General features: G+C 35.1%; 1 protein-coding gene across 3 annotated transcripts in view; it reads right to left on the bottom strand.

Moving 5' to 3' along the window:
• LOC110450605 (sushi domain-containing protein 2-like) overlaps nucleotides 1–20,094 on the bottom strand; it is a 68,394-nt gene extending 48,300 nt beyond the window's left edge. Inside the window, exons 1-17 of one of the 3 annotated variants that reach the window (XM_021498216.1) lie at nucleotides 19,848–20,094; nucleotides 17,805–18,098; nucleotides 15,761–15,901; nucleotides 14,320–14,482; nucleotides 13,714–13,974; nucleotides 12,830–12,972; nucleotides 12,217–12,365; nucleotides 11,212–11,508; nucleotides 10,355–10,632; nucleotides 9,444–9,584; nucleotides 8,404–8,556; nucleotides 6,130–6,285; nucleotides 4,558–4,683; nucleotides 3,415–3,663; nucleotides 2,880–3,059; nucleotides 2,674–2,718; nucleotides 1,034–2,153 (exon numbers count right to left, since the gene is read on the bottom strand). In XM_021498216.1, the coding sequence (XP_021353891.1) occupies nucleotides 1,963–2,153; nucleotides 2,674–2,718; nucleotides 2,880–3,059; nucleotides 3,415–3,663; nucleotides 4,558–4,683; nucleotides 6,130–6,285; nucleotides 8,404–8,556; nucleotides 9,444–9,584; nucleotides 10,355–10,632; nucleotides 11,212–11,508; nucleotides 12,217–12,365; nucleotides 12,830–12,972; nucleotides 13,714–13,974; nucleotides 14,320–14,482; nucleotides 15,761–15,901; nucleotides 17,805–18,098; nucleotides 19,848–20,048 (3,168 nt within the window). In that variant the 5' untranslated portion in view covers nucleotides 20,049–20,094 and the 3' untranslated portion in view covers nucleotides 1,034–1,962. Of the gene's footprint in view, nucleotides 1–1,033; nucleotides 2,154–2,673; nucleotides 2,719–2,879; nucleotides 3,060–3,414; nucleotides 3,664–4,557; nucleotides 4,684–6,129; nucleotides 6,286–8,403; nucleotides 8,557–9,443; nucleotides 9,585–10,354; nucleotides 10,633–11,211; nucleotides 11,509–12,216; nucleotides 12,366–12,829; nucleotides 12,973–13,713; nucleotides 13,975–14,319; nucleotides 14,483–15,760; nucleotides 15,902–17,804; nucleotides 18,099–19,847 lie in introns of those variants that run through there. The other 2 variants (XM_021498215.1, XM_021498214.1) reach the window with 2 other exon arrangements.
• Nucleotides 20,095–20,472: the final 378 nt, after the last annotated feature.

Below are 20,472 nucleotides of genomic sequence, written 5' to 3'. Positions count from 1 at the left end.
ATCTAGTAGTACCTGTTACTATTAGGGTGTATTCATTAAAACAAGATGGCCACCAGGCCGCCTTTTCGGATTTTTACATTTGAAGCGAGTATGTTCTCGCTATATCTCCAGAAATACTGGATTGATATTTCTGAAATTTAAAATGTGCATACAGTACCAGCCATGTACCTGCCATGGGGTGCTATATCTAAACCTCATATCAAATTCTATAAACATATGCAGGTGAGCGGTGAACTGCCAGTTTTAAATGCAGAATCGAAATGCACATTTCATTTTGAAATCATGGGTTGACTAACGATGAAAACGCTTTGAAATTTGCCGAAAAATATGTGCGAACTTATTCTTTTAGGTAATAAAATCAGGGGTGGGCTTTATAAAAAATACACATTCCCAATACTATCAACAGATAATGTACAGTCAGACCGGGATTTAAACCTTAGACCTCTGGGGTCTGGATGACCACTAAGCAACTGACCTATTTGGTCACAGAGGATTGACCTAATCCAGTTCCTTTGGGATATATAGTAAAACCTCAATATAATGTCTCTTTTTTCATTTGCCATGTCACTTACTGCTAGCATATTTCCATATTTTTCTGTTTTATCTCAGAATTCCTTAATATGTGTCACTCTAAAACTGCTTTATAATTCCAAACTTTCTGTGGACAAATGGTGGCAGTATAATGAGGTTTTACTGTATACGTATATGATACACAATGGGTGAACGAGATAAAGAATCATTCAACTCCTTGGGGTGAGATAGTTTAATATCAACCTTTGGGGAAAGATTCATTAATTGCCAAACACTCGGCAAAGCCCCTATCTCAAGTAACAATACCTCGCGACGTTATATTCCGGACTTGGACGCCATAGTTCATAGTGTTTTTTTCCAGATCTGAAATAGGAATAATGTAATCCTAAGAGAAACATATACTTTTTTGTCATTTGTCATTTTGCGCACATATCTGCCTCGTACCGAATCATGACACTATCACAGAACTTGTTGCAACATAACAAATAAATGAATAATCATATGATTCAAAACTCAGGAAATTTATTAAAGTGTCACACATCAGATATAATACAAAATGGATTAAAACATACAATCTATCTGTCTCGGGTCTAAGATCATCGTTGAGACCTAGAAGAACGAAGCATCTGTATCTAATACCGACTTTTTTTGCAATCACATTTGTGTGTGTGTTAATCATTAAAGATACAAGATGGTAGACTCTGCTGGTGGATTTCCTAGTCCCGAACGTTTGCTGTAACCTTGATAGCCACAGTTATTTCTTTTGAGTAATGTCTCGGTACATAATATACACACTTTAGTAGTGACACGGTACGTAATATACACATAATATACACATAATACACACATAATATGCACACATAATATACACACATAATATACACATAATATACACAAACACTCATGTAAAGTTTCGTTGAATTTCGCCCTAAAATTTTCGAGAAACATGTCGGAAACCTCGTCGACGGAAGAAAGTGGAAGAAATAATAATAATAATAATAATAATAATAATAATAATAAAATAATATATATGAAACGGAGCAAAAACATTATGTTCCCAAACTTTGTTAGGGGGACATAATAAATATCTTCCGAATAAAAATATCACGTACGGGAATAAATTAATGTTGTCTTATAGCAGAAGGAATGTATGATTGCACAAGTTATTACAATATTTTTATTTCAAAGATACTTGTTGACGTCAATTCCACATCAAAAATTCTGTTTAGAGAATATATCATGATGTATAAACCTTATATCATTTGATAAGCCTGAAAATGATATTTTTCTAGGTTTTAAAAGTAATTAAATGTCCTAAAATAATTGGAGATAAGAAGTTGAATAAATAGATTTTAAGCAACATATATACCATAAAGATGTGATCTGACTGGTATATATCGGCTTCAGACATAGTTACTAGGAACTAATGATTTAATAAGTACGTGATTGGTACGCCACATTGTCAAATTCCTGTGTTGATTTCGAAAATTCTGTGTCATCTCGACCTTTCGCCTTGCTTTTCTTCCAACAGAAGCACCTGACGAGAACGATGAACACCAGAATAACGATGATGAGTGTAAACACGGATGCAATACCAATCGCCACAGGGATTAACCAGGAATCTAAAATACGAAATATGCATAGTTGGAATAAAGTGTTTAAATGTATCAATTAAGCCTTTATTCGTTACCTACTTAAATACTGATAATTACAGATAAAATTTCGAGCATAAACCATTCGGCATTATATCTTAAATGTCTAGTACTGTAGTATATACGATAAAATGACCAATTTGAGGAAAAAAACTGAAGTTGTTCTGTATATGTTACTGTTGAAATAATAATTACTCATCTGAATATCAAATACGAGAAAATTATAATGGATACAGCTTTGTTATGCATAAATTGTTTGACAAGAACCACCCACAACGTTTATGTATGTGAACTTTGACAAAACTATCAATTATTAACATCCCTTACATGACACAAATGAAGTATACTATGTAAACTCTTTTTGATTATGAAAAAATCGTTTTGAAATTATCAAGACAATTATTTATTATATTAGGAATGTCCTCTTTATAGCGCTGAACAACTTACGAATTATTTCAGCCTGTGAGGTCAAGGTCAATATTGTACTTACTAGATCCGGTCGCTTCCGTGGTTGGGTCAATTGTTGCTTTTACTACTGCAAACAAAGATTTTGAAAAATTTACATGGAAGCCATGTTATATTTAAAAATGTACTAAAATTTAAAACGAACCGTGACCTCAGCTGTAGGGTTAGCCGAAAGACTAATAATCGAGTAACAAAAGCATAACACAACCAAACTACACATAATATCAATACCTGAGGGAACACAGTAGCTCTGGCTGGCATTCCAATGACCTTCTGTGTTACATGTTATGTGACCGGACCCTTGGAGCTGTGCATCAGAGTTGCAAATAAGTTTGCCCGTGTCGTCAACATCTACACCACTGATATTCCACTGTCCATGTTCCACAGCCGGCGGAAACCCACAGGTTACAGCTGTAAGCAACCAAACACTGTATACAATCTTGGAAACCGAAATAAAATAGTCATCAATGTGTTTATAACTTTGATTGTTTACTTATATTTATTTATCCACAGATGAGATTGGTTATGCATTGTGTATAGTCAGTAACATGCAATACAATAGTCAATAGCATATTTAAGACGGTTTAGCGCATCAATTTATCAATACAATAGTAATAGGCAGCAGTATATTAAGTAAGATTTACCAAATAATCTAAGTGGAAACTTGCTAACCGAATTGTTGAAAGATGAAATAATTTTAGTTTATATATTATAATCATCAAATTCCCCTTCATTAAGCAACACACAATCCAGGGTTCTCACATACTTTTACGAGAGATCTCTTGAAGCTTGGCTAAGGTATGGGTGGACATGCGTGTGGATCTCGCCATGGTATTGTCCCCTGTGACGTAGTAATCATAGTAACAAAATGTGTCGTTTCCACATAACTCTCGTGTGGCATTATCAACGGCTGATACGGGAACATCAAATACCGGCGAAAAAGTCTTGTCCTGGACAGAGTCGTACGAGGTTCCTACTGCATAAGTAAACAAAGATTCGTCCTCTGTGATTCGCCCTGTCATAATGTAGAAAGAATAAATGCAAAAACCTTAGAGAAATCTATACCACGGAAACAACTACAAGCAAACCTATAAACATTAGGAAATATAAGTACTCATTAACCATGCGCCTAAAATGATCTTCGATCAAATACCAGAGTCTGTAAAAATGGTAGCTTCTACTCCTGCTTAGCGCTCAGCAATTTAGGAGTTGGACGACTAGTTCGCCCGTGGTCAGTATGATGTGACCGGGCGAGGTGTTCTGCTGGGCGTCTTCGACAGTATGTTTCAGTGAGGTAGCAAAATAAAGTCGGCATCAGTTCCGCTCTATCACAAGGAGACAAACACGAACATATCGCAGCCTCCCAAAACACACGCATTCACTACACGCATGCATCTTGCACACAGGCCATAGCTGTTGATAGGACGTTAAAAAATACTAAACCGAACCAAACCAAATCGAACAAATACGTGTATTGTAAATGCAAACAAGCGAAACGAGAACATATTTTTATTGGCTAAGTATGGGTACATGCAATCATTTTTTACTATTGAAAATTTACTTTTTGCAAACGAATAAATAGAAAATGTTACATTAAGGTGTCTTTAAATAGTATTTTTGATGGAGTGATCTTGTATGAAACGTATCATGTATGATTGCTGTTAACCATCTACCACATTTAACCACCGAATGACAACTGTATATGAAGATTGTAGTGTTTTGAGACTCAGAATTAAAAATCGGATTTTGTTGCCTTACAACCTTAATATTACGATATCCAAGTGAAATACTGCAACTAGCATTTTATATTCTGAAATAATCTTGAAGTAATTCTTGTGTCAGTGTCGAATGACATGACTTTGCTATTCATCAGGGATTCAACATAAATTACAGCATTCGCACCACGTACATGACATGCCCATCCTGTTGTGTATAACTTCGGTAGACGAATTGGAGGGTAAGACATCGCCAGTTTGGGAAACCAGGTCATCCTTAGGATCCTGGTTTAAATTTCCGAGTAGTCCCTCGATACTACCTATAAAAAACATGGCGAAGATATATAAAAGACTGTATATGAGTTTTGTGAAGATTTTGTCAATAAAACCCCATGGCGCATACACATTATAGCTGTGCTAGGAGTCCCGTAATAGTGTTGTTAATAGAACACCATGGTATACATACATTACAGACTGGATTGAGGTACCGCATTAGATAAAGCAAAGAAAAACATGGCACAAATATATTATAGACAAGATAAGAGTTTCACATTGATAATGTAGTTAATGTAAGTAAAACAATAAGCCATACATACGTTATAGACTATAGTGTATATCGTACACTAATAACTTCAAAAATGATTAAACAGGATATGCATCACCACGCCGGTGCTCAAAGTCGCTACAAATAATTAATAGCAGGAACTAAAAAGTCAACAAAGCAGACGACAAAACCTGGTAAACTCTCAGTAAATAGTGTTTACGAGGCCCTCGTCATACATTTTATCATAATAGACCTCGACCTCGCCGATACAGAGTGCAGGCCGTATTTATTTAACGTTCCACTTGTTAAATCAATAGGTTATTTCTATTTAAATAAAGGAATCTAACAGGTCATGAATGATCTTAGATACAGTAAACGTCGCCAGAACTAAAACATGTTATAGATCTGTGTTAGACGACTTATTTATAAAGACCTTTATACAATTATGGACTTCAGGTGAGGACTATCCCTGATTTACGAACCTGGTCTGAATAATATTCACAGAAGCCGAAGGCCGAGGTGAATATCGTTCCGACCAGGTCCGTAAATCAGGGATAGACCGAAAGTCCACAATTGTTTTATTATATGACATTTAACAATGAGATTATGTTTTTTGTCGTAAACACATGGATGGCATGGACCATTTTGGAATCACAGAGTGAAGGACTTCAAATACAAAATAACATACACAAAAATTGAATTTCAGATTCAATTCATGTGCTATTTAATTTCAATTAAATATTATTTGTACAATCGACATCATCAATATTCACATAGTTCAGAATTCGATGAGATTATTCAATTGTAGTTCAATTCAGCAGTGTAATTGGTAACAGAAATACAGACTGGCTCGGGGATTACCTAGGCCTATTTTTAGTAGCGGTCTGCAACATTTTTCTATTTATAGGTCGAGTTCTGTAACATTTTTCTATTCATAGAACGAGGTCTGTAACAGATGATTTGATTGCAATTGGCTGTTAATCGATGACTGGGAAATTACCAAGTTTTATTTTTAGTAGCGGTCTGTAACACTTTTCTATTTAAAGTTCGAGGTCTGTAACACTTTTCCATTCACAGAATGAGGTCTGTACCATATTTACAGACTCGTCACATGACGTCGCTCCTCCAATCAGGGCTGGGAATTAGCACCAGTCATATAATAATGTGTAAGACGGTAGACATTTTCAGTTGTGAACGTTAACTCAGGTTTGTTGACTCTTACCTCGCTTCACACCTTGGCCAAAACTAACGACGTAGTTCAAAAACGACCCATAAATCAGTATCTGGAAGGCAATGTCTTGCTCCGGAAAAGCAACGTTGACTTGTTTCGTATGATTATTTGTTGTGGAAGGATTGTCGAGTATAGAAATGATTACTCCTAAAAATTATAAAAAATAAACTGTTATGTATAACTATCTTCTCCATATATGTCATATATATTATCTGTTGTATGTCATATCTTGAAAGAGTAACTTTTATAGTGATATGAATGCAATCATATTCCTACAACAACGTAAGAGCTTAGCTTCATATTTAATGTTTACCAACGTATTATATTGGCACATACTTTGTGCATTTTCTTTATTTGGCACCTATTGTTTTGTTGTCGTAGGCAATGACACTAAAATATTTGTAATACATGAAATATTCGTGATCTTTTCACGGTTTTCTGTTTATAAACACGTTTTCATGATAGCCTATACCACAGAAACTTGAGTCAAAGGTTTCCCCCCATATATTTGCTGTTCTGGAGTTGGCAGTCCTAGTCGCAACTTTTACATGAAAAAACATGTTCTGCAGTAATCGGATTTGTAATAATGACCTTCGTTCATCTATATTAAATCCATTTAATGAAAAACTTGCCTGTATACCAAAGGAACACTTGCCTGTATACCAAAGGAACACTTGCCTGTATACCGAAGAAACACTTGCTTGTATACCGAAGAAACATTTGCCTGTAAACCGAAAGAAGCACTTGCCTGTATACCAAAGAAACACTTGCCTGTAAATCGAAGAAAAACTTGCCTGTATATCAAAGAAACACTTGCCTGTATACCAAAGGAACACTTGCCTCTATACCAAAGAAACACTTGCCTGTATACCAAAGAAAAACTTGCCTTAATACCAAAGAAACACTTGCTTGTATACTGAAGAAACACTTGCCTGTAAACCGAAAGAACACTTGCCTTTATACCAAAGAAACACTTGCCTTTATACCAAAGAAACACTTGCCTGTATACGAAAGAAACACTTGCTTGTATACCAAAGAGCCACTTGCCTGTAAATCGAAGAAACATTTGTCTGTATACCAAAAGAACACTTGCCTGTATATCAAAGAAACACTTGCCTGTATACCAAAGGAACACTTGCCTGTATACCAAAGAAACACTTGCCTGTAAACCGAAGGAACACTTGCCTGTATACCAAAGACACACTTGCCTGAATACTAAAGAAACACTTGCTTGTATACTGAAGAAACATTGCCTGTAAACCGAAAGAACACTTGTGTGTATATTAAAGAAACACTTGCCTGTATACCAAAGAAATACTTGCCTGTAAACCGAAAGAACACTTGCCTCTATACCAAAGAAACACTTGCCTTTATACCAAAGAAACACTAGCCTGTATACGAAAGCAATACTTGCCTGTAAACCGAAGAAACACTTGCCTTTATGCCAAAGGAACACTTGCCTCTATACCAAAGAAACACTTGCCTGTAAACCGAAGAAACATTTGCCTGTATACCAAAGGAACACTTGCCTGTATACCAAATAAACACCTGCCTGTAAACCGAAGAAACACTTGCTTGTATATCAAAGAAACACTTGCCTGTATACCGAAAGAAGCACTTGCCTGTATACCAAAGAAACACTTGCCTGTAAATCGAAGAAACACTTGCCTGTATATCAAAGAAACACTTGCCTGTATACCAAAGGAACACTTGCCTCTATACCAAAGAAACACTTGCCTGTATACCAAAGAAAAACTTGCTTGTATACTGAAGAAACACTTGCTTGTATACTGAAGAAACACTTGCCTGTATACCAAAGGAACACTTGCCTGTATATCAAAGAAACACTTGCCTGTAAACCGAAGGAACACTTGGCTGTATACCAAAGAAACACTTGCCTGTATACCGGAGGAACACTTGCCTGTATACCAAAGACACACTTGCCTGAATACTAAAGAAACACTTGCTTGTATACTGAAGAAACATTGCCTGTAAACCGAAAGAACACTTGTCTGTATATTAAAGAAACACTTGCCTGTATACCAAAGAAATACTTGCCTGTAAACCGAAAAAACACTTGCCTGTATACCGAAGGAACACTTGCCTCTATACCAAAGAAACACTTGCCTTTATACGAAAGAAACACTTGCCTGTATACGAAAGAAACACATGCCTGTAAATCGAAGAAACATTTGTCTGTATACCAAAGGAACACTTGCCTGTATACCGGAGGAACAATTGCATGTATATCAAAGAAACACTTGCCTGTATACCGAAGGAACTGGACGTCTGTAATGTCCTCCAACACACCGTTAACCAAAATATCAAATCCCCGGATGGAGTTGAGCCTAACCTCTACACGATCTGAGGCATTCGCTGCGTTTGCGACGACAGATGTTATCACACTTCCTTGATTGCCTGGAATTAAATTGACTAAATAGTTATCTTCGAAACACAGATTGTATATAAATGTTTATCTGTGATGGTGTGAATATGCTAGATAAACGTTGTGTTATTCACTCTCAGTCCGCCTTGATTACGGACGTGATACAATGTAATTAATGTACGTATATCTAAACGATTTATACTTCTTATATTTACAAAAAAAAAATAAAAAAATACATTACTGACATAAATAACTTAAAACATCAAAGGGATATGAATTTAATTACTAAAATGTTTTTAAACATTTTCTTCAGGTTGGTAAGTATGGATTATGAAAAGTTCTCGCAACCACTATTTTTTCTATGTGACGTTTCCATGACTAGTACGATATGTACACTGTCACCTTCATCGGACAAATGACCAGTGAAGCGTATGCACACAAAGGTGTAAAGTGTGTACGAGTTATCTACAAACTTGATGTCGATTTAGGCTACGCTGTAAGCGTATGTACAATAGTTGTTATATATGTTATATATGTACCGAAATGACTCGATTCAGCTACGCTTTGTTTAATACTTGGTCATAGATGTGCGAGAGTCTTTGAGACCTACCTCTCGATTAAGAACTGGCCCAAAATTACTAAAATGGTTCTGAAATGATTCATTATATCACGAATGAAGAGTACATAGTAAAACACATTACAGTATCAAAGGCAAAATAGCCGTCATTGTCAATAAGAGCAGGTGATCTTTACCTATAATATATTAGTTAACGTCACTTTTACCAGAAATATTATTCAATAACATTTAATTTTACACATGTAAAGTGCAATTGGAATGTCACTATAAGGAAAGTAACTGAATTATACCTCAGTTAACAATTCGATAAGTATGAGCGTATAAAAAAAAGGCAATTCTTACCGGTGGTACCAAGAGACTGCATCCTGACCTGAGCTATGAAAGTGTTGGTTTTCGTTTTAAATAATGTGAACTCCCCTACTCCATTGAATGTGTAAGACAGACCATCCGGTGTCACAAAATGGGGATCGCCAAAGTTTTGTGCTGAAATATTATAAAGGTCTCTAAATGAGGACGCAACTGAATATACATACCATACCATAGGATGCACTTTATGACATTTGTATTTGTTCATCTATTATAACCTAAGGTAGCGGTGAATTTTAAGTTGGACAAATTCGTGGTTCATTGAGTCTTGTTTAATCTTATCATCGATAAATGTAAATCATTATAAAATGTTATTGAGACAGAAATATTTATAGATTTATTTTGTTAAAATTGATAAATTGGAAATTAAGAGGAATATAATAATGTCATACGCAAACAAAGACTAGATTGCCCATCTTTGATTATAAAATAAGCCATTAATTATCTTCAAAATGTCATTAATTATGAGAGATACATCCGTATTCAGCTTTGTCAAAATCGACTTTAGGGAAGCTAAAAGAGAGCCAAAAAAAAACACTTGCTTTTCAAAGCAGCGCAAACAAAAAAACTTATGGCTAAACGATGATTATTTTTTGCCAAATATGGTAAAAAAACAAAAATTCCCAAACATGTGCAGCTGGTAAGGAGTCGAAAATATTTCAGCCCTATTTTACTCTGTTGTGCCCTTTTGCTCATGGTATTGTTGAAGTTCTATACTAGAATTAAAGTGAAGAATTTCCAATTGTTTACCACCAGCATTTACAGAATGGAAAATAGCAAGAATATAGCTTATATTTCAACTGGGAATGTTGTGTTATTTGATATATAGAATTCAAGGATATAGATATTTGGAAGTTAATTGATAAATATAAAAGACGTTGCTTTACCTGGCGTATTTGGGACATACTCATTGCAGTTTCCAGGCGTACGTCTCTGATGAAATCTGTAACACTCACTCGGAACATCCGACTGAAAAAGGTGAGGATACGCACAACAATGGTAGTAGGGGGCCGTATCATAAACAATGTTTGACAGATACGGAACTGCGTCATCTGTATCACCGAAGTAGTGATAACGTTGTAGTGATCCACCACCGGACGAGGTCAGCATATTCATGATGCTTCCATTATCGTCATAGCAACACAGCTGTCCCGTTCCTCTTGTTCTATTAAAACAAAGGCACGCCCAGTGAAACTATTAAGTCGATCATGTAAATGTAATAACAAATTAGAATAATATCGTTGGTACCAAACGTGACCGAAAAAGTGTGCATCATGTGGAAAAATGGAAAACAAAATTACAGGATCGTTAATGCAAAAGGGTAAAATCAAAGGAAACGTTGTTTATGAAAAACAAACCCACTAAAAGTCTAGAAACCAAGACTTAAGAAGCGGGACTTAGTTACCATGTGATTAAGGATACTGTCAACGTGTATATTTGGGTGGTATTGAAATTTTGGATCTTTAACATTTTTCGCTGTAATAAGGTTGCGCAAATTAAAGTTTTTAAGTGAATAACTATTGCCACATACTTCTACTTCTACATATTGTACGTCTGTGGCTGATAAGCACATCTAACATTCCATCAATAGTCAATTATTTAATGACAGAAACATAAACTAAAGGAGAAAATATCAAATATTTCACTTTAGACGTTAACGTAAGGGACGTGATAAGATTAAAGTAATACATTATGTTTGTTATATGATGCACACAGACACAGAAGAAATATGCCTCCATCTTACCCGGGGGTGTTCAGTCGGAAGCACTGTTTGGCATGGGGATGGACCAGACAGTTGATTGACGTGTCAGCATCCGATTGTTGCGAACCGTCCGGGGACTGGCACATGGGATCGGGATGAAATCTAACAAGGTCGATCTCCGCTTGGTCAAGGCGACATGGACACACCTGCACATCTACTCCGGACAAAGATGGTAGCTGGTCATCTGTTGTTTGCCATCGCGTACAAGAGGCTTTAGATTCGGTGATATTTTTTGGTATAACAACAAAAGCGTCTGACCATACTCTCTGTCTTTGAGTTCTAAAAACAGATGGAAAAAGTACACCTTTTGCTAAAGATATTTCAATTATTTCAAAATTTTAACCATCGAAAACACCCAGTTTGTAGCAATTGTAAATTAAATGGAGTTTTAGATATACTGTGCAGTATAGAATAAATGTATTTATCAAATAATGTACTGTGTCATCCATGTGAATATACCCATGTCAAATTTTTTTGCGTATAAACCCATGGAATATGACCTATCAGCCTTGTGATTGGTTGTAAGTTTCAATTGTTTCAATTGTGACGTCACGCCTAGGACAACTACATGACGTCACAGACTTACGTACTGGAGTCAAAGTGGCGGCTTTTCACATTTGAAGGTTGTATGAAAATTGGCGATTTACACGAATAAAAAGCCACAAATCTTAATACTCGTTTTCATTTCATATGAAATTAATGAAACTCGTCACAAATTTTTCATTTTTTTGTAAGATCCTATATACATTTATATTCAACCGACTCATCACATGATGACGTTATCAGTTCAACCAACCGATGTATTATCACTCATTTGGCATCTAATTTGATGTCAGATTCAGGAAACGTACAGGAAACAAACATTCTGAGTCAATTTGCCAATGGCTTCAATCATATTGGACATATTGGAATCAAAGAGGTGTTAGTCAGCTGTTGCAAAGTATATACATCAAAACCAATGCAATGCACAGTAAAATAATAACTTACTGGTCGTTTCCCTGAGTCAGCTCTACCAAACTCAGGACAATGACGTCATCTTTAGTGTCAAGGGTAAGCGTGACTTCAGTTTGGATTGATTCTATGTACTGCACAGCCTTGCTATGATAATATATACGTGGTATGTGGTCCAAGTCGGGCTGTAATTGATCAAATGACGTACAGAGCAAATTATTTATGACATCTTTTCTCATTGGAGTCAACAATGTTTTAATGGAATATAACTACATTTTCGCAGAATGGTCGAGTAATATAGACAAAACAATTGAAAGTTCAGTTACCAGTCTTTCAATTTAGAACTCTCACGATATAACATATATAACCAATCATGTCAATGAATACATTTAAACTGCGTTCTTAACATTTAATTACACTTTTTGAGGCATTTGTCGCCTCTTACGATCATGCAGTGAGATACAGCAGGCGTATTCTTTTTTCGAACCTGCACATGTTTTGGTAAGCTGGAGAAATCGTAATATCTAGGAAATTGATTGATGTACATTGTGTCGAAAGTAGGATCGGACAAAATGAAAGACATTACTGTATATTTTCTTTTATCCAGCAGGAAATAGAATACTATTGTTTTGCAATATTTTTGTATTACTTTTATAGTGTAGATTTCCACGTAAGATCCTTCGATATCAAACGGGATGTGTGGAGTTGACCACGTCAAAGTAACTTCATCTCCTCTTCTCCAGTTAGACGGGTCTAGTCTTTGTAACACTGGTTTCATGTTTAAAGGATTCACTTCATCAAATAAAAATAAAAGACAACACTCATTGTATAGATGCTGTGTTGCTGACACTATTTTAGCACTGCTGTTTATACATAAGCATGATTATGAGGATTTCAAAATAAGATAATTAAAAAAATAACAGTTTATCACTCTATCCTTGAATTAATAGTATTCTGTCTAATCCCCATGCAACAAGATTTACAAAACATGAACCTATCCCGTCCAGTATATTTTTCAAATATCTTGTACACAACCCCTTTCTCATGGCATGATAGTAAAAACTGTTTGCCTACGCTCACCAGCTAAACAACCGCTCAAAGGATATATTTATTGATGCATTTGAATACTTTGAACGATTGCGTTGTCACTCAGTTCATTATAAATGCTTTAGGAAAAGGGACAACGCAGATATGCTCTCACTGTAGCTTAAACCTATAAGATATTTGACAGTTGAAATGTCAAAATAAGATAGACACGCCTACAGCGAAGCAATCCCGTAAGGTCACATGTTTTAAAAAAAAAAAAAAAAAACCAGTGACGTTACAATCATTTGTTTATTATTGGTAAAACGTTCACGGTACATGGTGGTCTTTTTTAATGGTAAATTTAATGCGAAAAGATAAAAAGATAACGAAAGCGTTAATCATCATAAGTTTATTATTTCACAGAAAACGTGCTGTGAGAAGTGATTGCAAATGACAGTTGATGTCGACATAGGTTAGCTACGACAATGTTCTTTACTTAATACTCACGTATAGTAATCATCCCTTCATATGTGGCGCTTTGCTGATTTGATGTCGTCACAGTCAACGCCACACTGACATCACCAGTGGTATAAAATATGGGTGTAACGCAGGCTACACTGAACTGGGAATGCATCACACAGTTTATAGATGAGGCTCCTCTCCCGAACACAGCTGTCAAGGTGTCGTTGGATTGGATGCATGGACCAGACAACAGCTTTTTCTCTCCGCCAAACATGTGGGAATATCGGGGTGATATAGTCAAGGTTCCTAGCACAAAATATTATATACATGCACTTTATAGTATTTTCCAATGTAAATTAACTGCTTTTATATCCTAAAAAAACAAAAGCTAGTAGGATAACTTAAGTTAAAATAGGCTTATCGAAAATTCACCACTGTGTCAACACACAACGCATTTACGGAAGTACATCATTTGCTGATACAAAAGTATAGACATCTTAAACTCAAACGAAAAGACGAAAGCCCGATTGTTGTAGGAATTCCCGCCTTTATACTTGGTGTACATAAAATGATAAATATTGAGTAGATTTATCAGTGCCATTTATCAAATAAACGAAATAGATCGTTATGATGCAGTGACTTAGTACTGACCTCCTGTGTTACAGCCGCCCTGTTCGATTGTCTCAGTGTCTATTCGGAACACAAACTTCCCATCCACATGTACGTTTGACAATCGAGGGAGATTGATTATAGCGTCTGTTCGTGATTCGTTGACAGCATAGTAATTAACGCCATCACCAGCATTGAATCCTACCTAAATACCCGAGAGTAAAAATGTTATAACAGTGAATCCTACCTAAATACCCGATAATAGATATGTTATAACAATGAATCCTACCTAAATATCAGGGGGTAAAAATGTTATAACAATGAATCCTACCTAAATACCCGAGAATAGACATGTTACAACAATGAATCCTACCTAAATACCAGAGAATAGATATGTTATAACAGTGAATCCTATCAAATACCAGAGAATAGATATGTTATTACAGTGAATCCTACCTAAATACCCGATAATAGATATGTTATAACAATGAATCCTACCTAAATACCAGAGAATAGATATGTTATAACAGTGAATCCTACCTAAATACCAGAGAATAGATATGTTTTAACAGTGAATCCTACCTAAATACCAGAGAATAGATATGTTATAACAATGAATCCTACCTAAATACCCGAGAATAGATATGTTATAACAGTGAACATTTTAAATGAAAAGTTGACGGACAGAAGGACATTTGAGAATCCTACCTAAAGCTAATAGATATGTTATTACAGTGAATCCTACCTAAATACCAGAGAATAGATATGTTATAACAGTGAATCCTACCTAAATATCAGAGAAAAGATATGTTATTACAGTGAATCCTACCTAAAAACCAGAAAGTTAGAATGTTATAACAGTGAATCCTACCTAAATACCCGAGAATAGATATGTTATAACAATGAATCCTACCTAAATACCAGAGAATAGATATGTTATAACAGTGAATCCTACATACAAAACAGAAAGTAAGAATGTTATAACAGTAAATCCTACCAAAACAGCAAGAGAGTAAGTATGTTATTACAGTGAATCCTACCTAAAAACCAGAAATTAAGAATGTTATAACAGTAAATCCTACCAAAAAAACCAAGAGAGTAAAAATGTTATAACAGTGAATCCTACCTAAAAATCCAGAGAGTAAGAATGTTATAACAGTGAATCCTACCTGAAACCCTATGCTATAACAAATGCTCAAAAAAATACTACTACTATGGAATATATGGTAAAAAACAGAACGCCATTTGCAGATGTTGCCTAGTAACATTTTAAATGAAAAGTTGACGGACAGAAGGACATTTGACATGGTGAAAGAAAAAATAAAAACATTAAAATAAATAAACTTAGTTAATTATTTTTATGATAGGATAAAGAGAAACCCAATGTATGCCTTAAAAACTCAGTAGAGAATATATAACGCTTGTAAGTTAATGGAAAAGAACTAAGGGTTTCCGAATAATGCGCTTTCTATACACATTTTACCTGAGCTGGTGTTCCTCCCAAACCCTCGGCGGGAGTACCGCCGCTAGCCGTTCCAGTCGTCCAAGTTATCTCATAATAGTTGTATATTGTGAACGAATGTCGACCATTGGTGATAAGAACAGCTTGAAAAGAATTTCTTTTCTAAATCGAATAAAAGAGATACATGTCTTTAAAACAATTTGTATATTACGGAATCTCATTGAAATATATGAAAAAATGCTTCCCTGTCAAAACCTTTGAATGTTTACAAACGCACACTGTTTCATATGTTTGATCTTGTGAAATATTATTTTCTCGTTTGTAATTAACGTTTTCAACTTATCTGCATAGTTTTAACTTCATGATTTGTATTTTAGCACTACGGTCAATACATTATTATTATTATTGTTGCCATTACCCTTAATACTGAACGTTATGTAGGGAATAACAACTACCATATTTGACGGAAGTTAGATATGCATTGATAAATGAATGTAAGACAATGTATCGCTATGTTCATAGACAACATTATAAGACACTTTACGTCTCAATGGTTGTCGTATGACTCTGTCCATATACCTTTCGGTATCAGTGAAAGATTATACATTAACCAAATGGGCCGGATGCCCGAGGGCTGTCATTAACTAAAGGGGCCGGATGCCCGAGGGCTGTCATTAACCGGAGGGACCGGATGCCCGAGGACTCTAAGGCCGATACGGAGTATGATATAGAAATTGTTATATGCTATCACATCTTTATCATAACACCTCTTAACATCAACATTAAATATACATGTTATTATTACTATAATCACATTCAACTTTAAAATAAAATAACAAAGTAAGAAGGATTGCCGTGTGTACAGTGCGTGCTTGTTTCAGTAAATGATATTTGGGTGTATATATTTTTCTGAAAAGTGTTTTTCCAGAAGTTAACCATATGTGGCGCGTGCTGGGCTTGTATGACGTGCGCCAGTCGGACATGGGTTGGTTCAATAATATCACGTACGTGCAAAACAACCCATATCGTGGACAAATATATGACAAAGAGCTATAATAATCTTGTCATGTCAAAGCATCCGGAAACCTATCTTTTTATTGTTTTATATGGCTAAATGGGTTTGTTTGTTGAAAGAGAAACTCAACCATCCATGTCTCATACATGTAATATTAATCTGTTTAAACGATCTACTGACATTCAAATTTTGTTATATCTGATGTAGCAGGTTCTCGTGAAATTCAAAACTCTAATCAATTTCAAAATTAAATAAACATTAGAAAATGTGTCGAATATAAGATAAAAAAATGTTCATAAAGCGTTAGTATAAAAGGTGTCTAACAATGACAAATCCAGCAGGCATAATAATAGCCTCGATAACAATGGGATGTCAACCCGAAAACAATACAATCTTCACCGTGCAGGCCTTCCTTATTGTTTAATGAGCTAATAGACAGTATACCCATTTTACTATTAAGTATTAACTAACTTGTACCTTTGGATTTCACAGAAGTATGGTATCTAAAACTATGCACATGTATGTTACGAACTTATCAAATGTAATAGCCGTCTCCAATAGTCCTGTGTTTCAATTTAAACAGGTGTATACACTCATCAGACTACAAAAACATACCCTATAATGTATTCATATGATGTAGTAACAGCAGGAAATTGATTTGATTTCAAATGTGAATTGGCTTAGTATAAATTGATTTCTTGTAAATATTTGTATTTCCTTCGTACAGTGCTTATATAAACCTACTTGCCCAAACGTTGTTACATTTCAATAGCAGTAAGGACCGTCACATATGAATGTTTCCAAACTCGACAATGATCGTGTTTCACTGTTTAAGTGATCGGGGATTATTTATGACTTTACGTCAAATTCAAATTATTACGAGAATTTCCTTACAATGATAACCAGATAATGTGGTTATGCAAAACAGTTGTTCAACCATTCATTATTAACAATGTTTATCTGGTCTTAGATATTAAAGTCGTTTATATATTAGAAAAGCATTTGATGATAAGATGATAAGATGAAAAAGTAAGATGAAAGAAACAATACCGTTGCTGCATCGGGTGTAGTTGCTCCAAAAAAGGCGACATCATCCCAGGTGGCGATAAATACCCAAGCCGCTACAAAGCTCGACTGGCTCGGATAAAACAGTCTTACGTCGTCTGTGGCTCTCTGAAGGATGGATGCACTTGTTGTTTCTCGATACCAAACCGTGCCGCCATTTCGTATGTCGACATCCGCCCAAAATGGGGCTATTAGCCGGCGTGAACCGCTCAGAGGGAAAGGATCAGGCGTGTATTGTGACAGGGTTCTCAGAAAGCTGATTACACCATTAGTATTTACCTTAAACAAGGACAAAAGACGGAATTACATTCAATTATACACTTGTTCTGACAAAAGCGTGCGCATGAAGCGCAGTTTTCAAAGTAATGAATATGTCAGATAGTAACGAAAATCGATCTTTGATCTTCAGGACAATAATTGAAAGGGAATTAAGCAGTTATAATGTTGGTTCCCCTGCCAGTCTAATCTTGTATTGTCGGGTTAGCTCTTGTACATCGATACTTAACCATTGACTACATATAAAGATTAAATCCACTTGGTCAAGGACTAAATACACAGGATCTGATCCTGGACTTAATATACTTGATCAAGGAAAGGTATCATTCTATGGCACCTGATCAAGAAATCACGACAAAATATGTGATCAACTACATGTGTCGAGATCAAAGATTTCGTGTGATCAAAATATGAATCACAAAATAATACTTGATCAAGAGATAAAATGAATAACATCAAAGTGGAAATTATCGCATTGTTGAAATACCTGCGTTTTTCGCGTTGCGTAAATCAGCACAAAAATGTCTACATTCGTATAAATATATATGGATAATGGATATAAAGAATATGTACATCGCAGAGTGATTGCCAACCCAAAATTGTCCACACCGCAATCAGTTTAAAGAGTAACAATGCGAACATTTCCACACCGCGTGAATACCCATACTTACAGTAAATAGTTCAATGCTTATTTAACACAGTGTGATGTCATGGTAATCGATTTTCCAAAGCTCAACTGTATAAAGCAAACACCATCCTTTTTCTTTGGTAACAGTGGTATTTAATTGATAATGTGCAACTATAACAGTCAGTTTACATGTATTTAAATAATAGCATGCATGTTTGAGTAATTTTCGTCTAGGCATTCACCTACAATTTATATATATATATATCAACAAATAAAGCGCTTCTAAAAGTAAATTATTGTCGTGTTAGGATCTTTATTGTCTCGTATTAATTATCTCTTTTCTTTCTGCTCAAAAACACAACATAAAATTAGATTGTTAAAACGTTCACTCAAAAATAACATTTTTTGTTTTTGATTTACTATCGTATACTTGGTGATTTTCCTTTTGTTTATATTGTTGATTAATTAGAATCAATATAAATTCGGTTAATACAGGCAAAGTAATTGTCGAAAAAATTAAAACAGTGCGAAGGCTGATGGGAATACATATTAAATGTTGAAAGTGTGATCTACTGTTACAAAAAAAAAAAAAAAAAAACCCCTNTCACTCGGGAGCAAAGATATGGTAATGGGGTGTCGTTTGATCCAGACACGTATACAGTTGTCCCAGTCTATATCAATACGAGTTCATATTACATTTATGTACAAAGAAGAATTTGTAATAGCGGTTGATCTTTAATGAGCGGTCGTTGATTTGGTTTAGAAATGGAAACAACGTCATTTTAAAGGGAGAGTAAGACTAACCAAAACAGTACAACAGTTTTATATATTTTTAACTAGTGTTTATACTTCATCGAAATTAAATAACATGGTTAAACATATTTAAAGAAAAATCAAATAATGAACCTAATGGTGTGTATGAATCTTGTTAAAAAGGCGCGGATCGCTCCTAATGTTTTACAACTCTACAAAGTATAAGTTGTTAAAAAAATTTAAAAAAAAGTTAGTTAGCTCTCGGAGTTTTTTTATGAATTACATTGAGATTTATAGTATAGTTGTTTATGTTTATACTAGTTACTTGTCCAATGGAATATAAAACTGACACGAAACTTTACAACACTTACGTATAAACTGTCGTGTTGGTTGTTAAAGAACGGGAACAGAGTACTGATAGTTACAACTGGTGAGCTGCCATCATCATTCTTAGGGAAGTCACTATCACCCTGCGATACTCCAAACGGGTAGAACTCAGCAAGTGGGATTCCATGAGACAGCTTTGTAAAAGAAAGTACCACAAGCCAGATATGTAGCAATGTGCACATCATGGCACATTAAGTGTGATCTTCCGAATAGGATCTTACAGGGGTGTGCTACTTATATAATCGTCACGTTCTTAATATAGGCGGCATGTTAAGAACCACCATTACTTGTGACATTATTTTTAGATATATACTTATATTTAGCGTATGTTTAAATGATGTGTCGATACGGATACTTCGAGATCGATATAAACAGAATATCAGTATCGACAAATCATTTAAACATAGGTAAAATGTACACGTAGCGCGAAAGTCAAAATAGTCAAATAATTTGAATGGAATATAATTAACCTGCATTAAAAAAACATAACTTAATTTATATTGCAAATCTGTTTGCTATAAAATGACTATACGAATGACGTGTTGTTATAATACTGTATGTATACGGCAACATTGCTGATTATTGTATAAAAAAACTGTAGTGAAAATT

The sequence above is a fragment of the Mizuhopecten yessoensis genome, unplaced genomic scaffold (genome assembly GCF_002113885.1).
Source record: "Mizuhopecten yessoensis strain PY_sf001 unplaced genomic scaffold, ASM211388v2 scaffold5345, whole genome shotgun sequence".
Taxonomy (NCBI): domain Eukaryota; kingdom Metazoa; phylum Mollusca; class Bivalvia; order Pectinida; family Pectinidae; genus Mizuhopecten; species Mizuhopecten yessoensis.
This window is presented reverse-complemented; position numbering and strand designations above follow the sequence as displayed.